We start from the raw sequence: 7,748 nt of genomic DNA, 5'->3' as shown, positions 1-7,748 counted from the left end.
TGAAGTGGGAATTCTGGCTGGTTTTCCCCCTCTCCCTAAACAAAGCATGATGAGGCCATTTGGAGCACTCCTATTACTGACGCAGCTAAGATCAACTCATTCAATATATGCTGGGACCTTCCAAATCTGAACAGTTTACCAATCAAATCGATATAGTTAGCTCTGTAGCTGATATTCATAACCTTCTACCAACAGTGGAAGGTAGCATGATTTATGGGCAGGAAAGAGGAGAGAAAATTTTATTTTCTTCTATTGCTTTTAAACTGCTGATAAATGGGGCTACCCTTCTGTCTCTGGTGTAGGACCTTCTTCCAACCAAACTCTACGGGCTAGAAATTCGGTGCATTTACGCCTTGTTAGCGTCACCGGCTTAATCAGTGGAAGATTCAAGACAGAGAGCTGGCTCGAGTCGGGAGGGGGCTTACCACATGTCACCAACCCCGGCCGCATCGATCCCGCCGCGTGTGGTGAAATCGCAGCCAATGTGTGGCCCTCGGCAGTGAAGAATAAAAGTATTTCCTGCGTTTTCTTCCTTCAAGGTGCTTACTCAAACTAGAACATAGGAATTAGGAGCAAGGGTAGGCCATACGGCCCCTCGAGTCTGCTCCGCCATTTAATAAGATCATAGCTGATCTTCGACCTCAACTCCACTTTCCCGCCCGATCCCCATATCCCTGATTTCCCTAGAATTCAAAAATCTAGCGATCTCAGCCTTGAATATCATTCATTCATAGGCAGTCCCTCGAAATCGAGGAAGACTTGCTTCCACTCAAAGTGAGTTCTCAGGTGACTGAACAGTCCAATACAGGAATCACAGTCTCTATCACAGGTGGGACAGACAGTGGTTGAAGGAAAGGGTGGGTGGGGAGTCTGGTTTGCTGCTCCTTCCGCTGCCTGTGCTTGGTTTCTGCATGCTCTCGGCGATGAGACTCGAGGTGCTCAGCGCCCTCTCGGATGCACTTCCTCCAATTCGGGCGCTCTTTGGCCAGCGACTCCCAGGTGTTGGTGGGGATGTTGCATTTTATCAAGGAGGCTTTGAGGGTGTCCTTGAAATGTTTCCTCTGCTTACCTTGGGCTCGCTTGCCGTGTAGGAGTTCCGAGTAGAGCGCTTGCTTTGGGAGTCTTGTGTCAGGCATGCGAATAATGTGGCCTGCCCAGTGGAGCTGGTCAGGTGTGGTCAATACTTCGATGCTGGGGATGTTGGCCTGGTTGAGGATGTTAACGTTGGTGCGTCTGTCCTCCCAGGGGATTTGCAGGATCTTGTGGCGACATCATTGGTGGTTTCTCTCCAGCGATTTGAGGTGTCTACTGTACATGGTCCACGTCTCTGAGCCATACAGGAGGGTGGGTATCACTACAGCCCTGTAGACCATGAGCTTGGTGGTAGATTTGAATATACTCAACGATTCAGTATCGACAGCCCTTTGGGACAGAGTACAGTATCAAATGTGTTGTCAATCCTCCACACGGTATCTCACCCAAGTACATATACTTTGCATATCACAGCCAAATCTAATCCTGTCCAGACAAATATTTTCTCCAGCACAGTTACTGGGTAGCTATCAGGGAAGAGTCGATCTGAGTTTTTCTTTGTATTTACTTCTCTTTAGCCTGGCAGTTGAGGCAAAATTTTAACTCTCTGGCTGAGATCAGCTGATTTACCACAATTTGGAATTTGAACCTGGGGATTTCTACTTTGTGCAGCTAAGTTGCAGAGCAGGGAGTACATTTACCCACTGAGGCATCAGATTCTACTTGTGCAAGTCTTTTAATGCCGCCACAAGTTGACCAGTCTTGGCCTCAGTGTGAATGATGGTTGGGAGGGGAAAGAGAGATCCTGTTCAACCCAGTGCAGTCTCTCTGGGATTGAAAGAAAATGCACTGTGTCTGTCAAACAGAGAATGCAGCACTCAGTACATTTCACAGCCAACAACTTATGTAAATAATTGAGATCCTATCTCTTCAAAGAACACAGATACTAGTTTTTAACCAATGAGCAGAGTAGGGGTTACAATGCAAACCATTGCGTGTGTTGATATGTAAACCAGAGGTCAGTGATCAAGATAAAGGACTGCACCACTGCCCCAGTTTGCCAGGGCCTTCACCTCAGCTGCTCTCCGTCTGCATTCTCTGAAAAACTTGCTTCTGGATCACCTGCAGCAAACAAACTGGTAAGAATCCATGGATAAGGAACATTAAACAAACTGGGTTGGAGGAAGTCGAACAAGAAGAGTGTATATACCTCTTGACTGGATTTTATTGCTTGTTTATCTTTACTGCAGTGGATTTTCTTGGCATAAGTCATTCTGTATTACTCAACTCAGTTAAACCCAGCCAATCAGCTGTCCCTTGTTTAAATTCTGCTTTCGGCTGTCCGTTACATCACCCTAGTAGGAAAGGGATGAGTCCTATAGCAAGGCATCCAACTACATAGCTTTAAAAGGACAGTGTCTGGTGCACATTGAGTGGAGGTCAGCTGTCTCTTAAACTGGCTCTGCTTTCTGTTATAACGTGTATGTTTTTTATCTCTCTTTATCAAGTGTTAAAATGGAACAAATGAAAAAGTTTGACGACTTTGAGGAAGCCCAGGACAGGCTAACTGGTGACAGCCTCTCCCAAGCAAGAAGTTCTAATGTTGCCGTGAGCTTAAACAAGGTGGAGTCTGTTGCTCCCTTCCACAGCAGTGTGAAGCAGGGCGGCACAGAAACTTCACTCCCTGAACAAGGAGGGAAGCACCAGGAACAGGAGGCCAAGGGACAGCCTCACACCGAGGAAATGGATGAAGGGAATTCTGCTTGTAAACTGGATTCTGCTGTTGTAAAATGCGAGAAGGATGTAGAAAATACCAACTCTGAAGAGGAAGCCGATTCCATTCGTGACAGAATGGAAGCAGATACTAAAGATAAAGAGAACCAGGAAAACGTTTTGACAAGCCAGAGAATTGCGGAAAACGAGTCTGCTTGGCAACAACAGGAAGATGAATGTCCGAGAGACCTGCTGTCAGCTGTTCAGCAGAATGAAAGTGTGAGTGGCAGTGAGATGGAGAAGGTCAACGCACCGAACAGTGCCGTTCCAGAACCCACTCAACAATTGTTTGAGGAGAAATCACTGAATGAGCAATGGATAAAGATCGAAGATAACTGCGAAACCATGGCGAGCCGGAGCACGGCACTGCCTGGAGGGCTGAACACCCGGGAAGGTGAGATTGCCTCAGACCCCGTTGTAAATGAGCAACAGGAGATTGTAGAGACAGTTGGTGAAATCCATGGAGGTCCATCTGAGTTGGCCGTCAACCAGATTGTGTCAGCGGGGAAGCACAGTGCGAACGAAGCAGAAAAACAAAGTGTCAAAGGAGAAGGAACCGAAAACACAACAGTAGATACACGTAAGAATACCCTGGGGGGAAATCTAGAAGGTGACCATAGTATTGTTGAAAAAGTAACGACATGTGGAAGTGAGCGAAGTCTGAAGCGTTTTCTCTCTCAGACTGAGCTATACATCACTAAACCAGAGCAACAAGCCAGCCAACTCAATGAAGCATCAGATCTGAGTGCAATTCCATGTGGAGATGTAGGTGTGTGCAACCTAAACCCACAAAGAGATCAATATAGTCCATCTGACTACAGGATGCTAAGTCCAGAAGCTGGCGAATGGAATCAAACTGAACAAACAGATGATAATAAACTTGTGCTGAAGAGAGCTGTGTCTGCTGATGAGAGTGGAAAACATGCACCAGAAGATGAACCAGAGAGGAAATCTAGCTCTTCCATCACTGGGGAGGAAGCACAAATGGATAGTGACATGACCCAACCTGCCATGGTCTGTGAAAAGGTCAGTCAATCAAACCAAACTTTGAAGACTGGTGATTATAGTGACTTCAGCCAGGCTGAGGAGACCAAGCTGGGCAGCGGTTTGTTAAACCAAAGTGCACCATGCAGAGAGATAGACAGATTTAACACCAAAGTACAGCCCAACACATCTTGCCTAGTTGATTGGGTACAGAGCGGTGATCTGGAGCAAGCTGCGTGGCGTGAGAATGCCAGCAAGTCCGATCAGAATGGAAAGGGTGCCTCACCGTGCCAAGTTCTGGAAAGGGTGCATGGGTCTGGATTGGACCTGGTTAGGCAGAAAGTAAAGGCAAGCCAAACTCCCTGCAGTGGAGAGGCCAGCTTTGACATAAATATCGAAGCGCTCAGTCCATCTCGTAATACTGACAGCACTGGACAGGACAATCTGTCCCAGCAAGCAGATCAGTTCACTAAATCTGATCAAATGGTACAGACCGTACAGAGCAAGAAACTCAACGTGATGCACGTCAACTCTTACGAGACTGAAGGCAGCCAATCTGATCACACAACACAGAACATGGAAGACAATCTTGTACATGGTCAGCAGGCTAGCAAAGTGAATCAAACCCCAAAGGAGGGGCAAGTTAGGAAAGTTGACAAAACTTCAGAAGATAGTGAACTGTGCAAAACTCCACTGAGCAGGCCGGCTGACATTGATGGATCATCCACCCAAAGCATTTGCAGAGAGGTTGAGTTTGGTCAAAACCTGAAGGGCGGACCAACCAGTGTAGCTGAAACAGGCAGAAGAGCTATTGATTACAGCACCATGACAGTCAGGCAAGAAAAAGAGCATGTCTCCCAGCCAGGAGCTACACGTTCACACACTGGGATTAAAGCTGCTGTTGATGCAGCTGCATTGCGTACACTCCCAGAGCCCCCTGTGGCCTCTGCAGGCGCAGAAGGACCAAAAAAGCCGACGTCCGAGATGGCAGAAAATTTGAGAGAGAGAAAGCCAGATACCGAGGAGCTCAATAACGTTTCCGATATTAAAAAGGCATTTGAGGAAAAGGACCAGAAAAAGGAGAAGAAGCCAGACATCCAAAGGAAACCTGGTAAATAGTCTTTTAAAAATAGCTTGTAGCATCCCTGTGTGGTACCAAGGGAGGGTAAATATGTTTCTGCCATCGTACTGCTATGTTGCCCGACTCCTTTGATATCAGGAGTGGGAGAGTTAACTGGTCACTGGGGAGTCTTGTGTACAACCTGGCTGTTGGTGTAGAGCAGTGTTGCTCTGGCCTGGAAGGAGGTCACCTGGCTACCCTTTTTACCACAATTGCTGCACAGCCCGACGCCCAGGAGTGGGTTGAGAAAATGTATTCTAAAAATAAAATGGGGAAGGGTGTGGCAGAGGAAAGGAGAACGGTGGCCTGAGGGAGCTAGTGGTGTCTGGGGGGAGAGGTGATGACTGGGAGGGAGGGAGGGGGGGGGGGAAGAGAGGGGGTGACTAGTGGGTGGGGGAGTGGTGGTGACCGTGGAGGGTGGGGGGACAGGTGGTGACCGGGGGTGGGGGGGGGGGGGGGGGGAAGAAAGAGATGGTGACCAGGGAGGGGGATGGGGGTGTGAAAGAGGTGGTGGCCAGCAACGGCCTGCAGTCTTCGACCGCCCCTCCCTATCTCTGTAATCTCCAGCCCCATGCCCTCCTTCCCCACGAGATGTCTGCGGTCCTCTAATTCCAAGGCGTTATATAAACACAAGTTGGTGTTGCTGAATATTCATTGAAGGCTATTCGACTGAGGGAAGGGGTTGCATCATAGCTGAGTACAACCCTATCCTTGTCCAACATTTGCATTCTTTCCTGCGGGTCAGATGGGGTGGTTACTGATTAGGGATTAGGACCAGGAAGAATTGAACAATTTACATCAGCCCCCGCCCCCCGCTGTCACACCCTCAGCGTGAGAGGCCAATCAAGTGCCCCATTGCTGTGTGGCTGAAATCTGAAGTGCAATGTTTTTAACCAGTGAATTTAAAAATTCCAATGATTGTGGAAGCAGAGTTTGAGTGTAGAGGGTGCAACACAAGGTTCCACTGAGATGGCTGTCTGAGATTTTTGATCAATTAGCAAATTCACTGATCAATTTTCAGGCGTGAGCTAATGCGTCAGGAACATTGTAATTACTGACTAAATTCTGATAGCACTGTACGAATCAGAACAGACTGAAGTACTGAGGCAAAACTGCAGATGGGAACCACCCAAGTCCCACAAGTGGGGCACAGAAGGGCTACGAGACTACTCCCCACTGCCAGAGGACTGTTAGTAGGAAATGTTAGAAATATTCAGGCTCTTCAGGCTTGAAGATAGGCAAATGAGAGGAAAAATGTAAAAGAGTAAGTAGAATTTAAAAGGTTAATTTGGAGCACGAGTTAAATCATGACTGCAGAGCAAGGCGACATTGGTAAAATGTAATTAGGATTGATGTCAAGAAGCACTTCAAGCTAGGAGTGATTGATTCATATCTGGAATGGGGAGTCAATGAGCAGAGACCAGTCACTTATCCTTTAAAATCTGAGCTACAAATCAGTGTGTTGCTTATCCATATAGTTAGAAAATGTAACACAAGCCCGCCGATGTAACTCACATACTGGATTTTACATTGGAACATGTCACTCACGGTTCTCGTAATCTGTCTGGCTTTCATGGTGCTCTCAACTTTCGCTCTTTTGCTGTTGTTACCGATTTAGGGACCTGCTGCTGTGGCTTTCATGTATCAGGTCACTGCTCGAAGAGAACCAGAGCCAGACTGACTGTCAGGAGAAGGGATAGCAAACAGGATTACTGGGTGTACAGTGAGATTTATCATGTTCCAAAATAACGGTAAACCTTCAGGAAATTTTAAAAGCGCTTAAAATTCGAAGAATAAAAGCGAAGATGGTGTCCGCAGAAGGGTTGTGATGGATTGGTTTGGCCTGATTGGCTAGAGGAGTAACATCAACACCCCCAAAGGCTCACAGCTAAAGACACTGTGGCTGATTTTCCTTGTCTCTGCTGGAAGGGAATAGGGCAGTAGTGCTCTGAAAATGGTGGCACAGCACTTCCTGTCCTGTTCCAACAACAGACCATTTTGTTGGATGTCTTGAGAAGTGCGGCTCAAGTGTCTGTCAGAAACCTCATTCAGTCATTCAAACCATGGTCCTGTGACATAGTACATGGCAGTACAGATCAGAAACAGCCATTCCAAGCACTTTTAAAAAAAGAGGCACTCACCTCCAAATATTCAGAACTATTGGGATCTGTTGGTTAACAAAAAACCTTGTTCATTTATACGGATATTGTTGATTTGATCATCGCTGCATTTTTTTTGAGAATTTGTTTTAAAGTCTTCAGGAAGCTCAGGGAAGTACTGATACTGCAGAACATAGGAGTCACCTTGGCCAACACATTTTAGTTGGAGGACGATGAACAGCAGCAGCAGCAGGGCAGAACTTCGGAGAGTTGCAGTTGGGGCTGTTAGAAGTTCACATATGGGGCAGGCTCATAGACAGGCGTCCTTACTCTGCCAAAAGGGCCTATAGACCCAATTCACTGAGGAACAGTGCATTAGGAGGCTGCGCTTCTCCAGAAATGCCGTCGCAGATCTGTGCAAACTCTTACAGCAAGACCTGTATTGCATTACCTCAGCTGGTAATGCAATGTCTCTGTTATGGAAAGTCACTGCAGCCCTGGATTTTTTTTGCCTTGGGCTCTTTCTCGGTGGCAGCAGGTGACGTAAGTAATATTAGTCGGTCTGCACTAAGCAGGTGACAGACACCATCTTTGCCAAGGCCAACCAGCATATCACATTCCCCATAGACACCAGGATCAGCAGGGAAGGGCTGTAGGTTTTGCGAACATAGCAGGTGTAATGTATTTGCTTCATGGGTTCTTTGCTTAAGAATTCAAAGCAACACATTACTATTAAGAAT

The 7,748-nt window shown here is 47.0% G+C and overlaps 1 protein-coding gene across 1 annotated transcript in view; it reads left to right on the top strand.

Moving 5' to 3' along the window:
- The first annotated feature begins 2,435 nt into the window (after positions 1–2,435).
- Positions 2,436–7,748, top strand: part of coro1cb (coronin, actin binding protein, 1Cb) — a 192,753-nt gene continuing 187,440 nt past the window's right edge. The window contains exon 1 of the mRNA XM_070887960.1: positions 2,436–4,900. Coding sequence (XP_070744061.1) covers positions 2,548–4,900 — 2,353 coding nt within the window. The 5' untranslated portion in view covers positions 2,436–2,547. The remainder of the gene's footprint in view (positions 4,901–7,748) is intronic.

The sequence above is a fragment of the Pristiophorus japonicus genome, chromosome 8, assembly GCF_044704955.1.
Source record: "Pristiophorus japonicus isolate sPriJap1 chromosome 8, sPriJap1.hap1, whole genome shotgun sequence".
NCBI lineage: Eukaryota > Metazoa > Chordata > Chondrichthyes > Pristiophoridae > Pristiophorus > Pristiophorus japonicus.
This window is presented reverse-complemented; position numbering and strand designations above follow the sequence as displayed.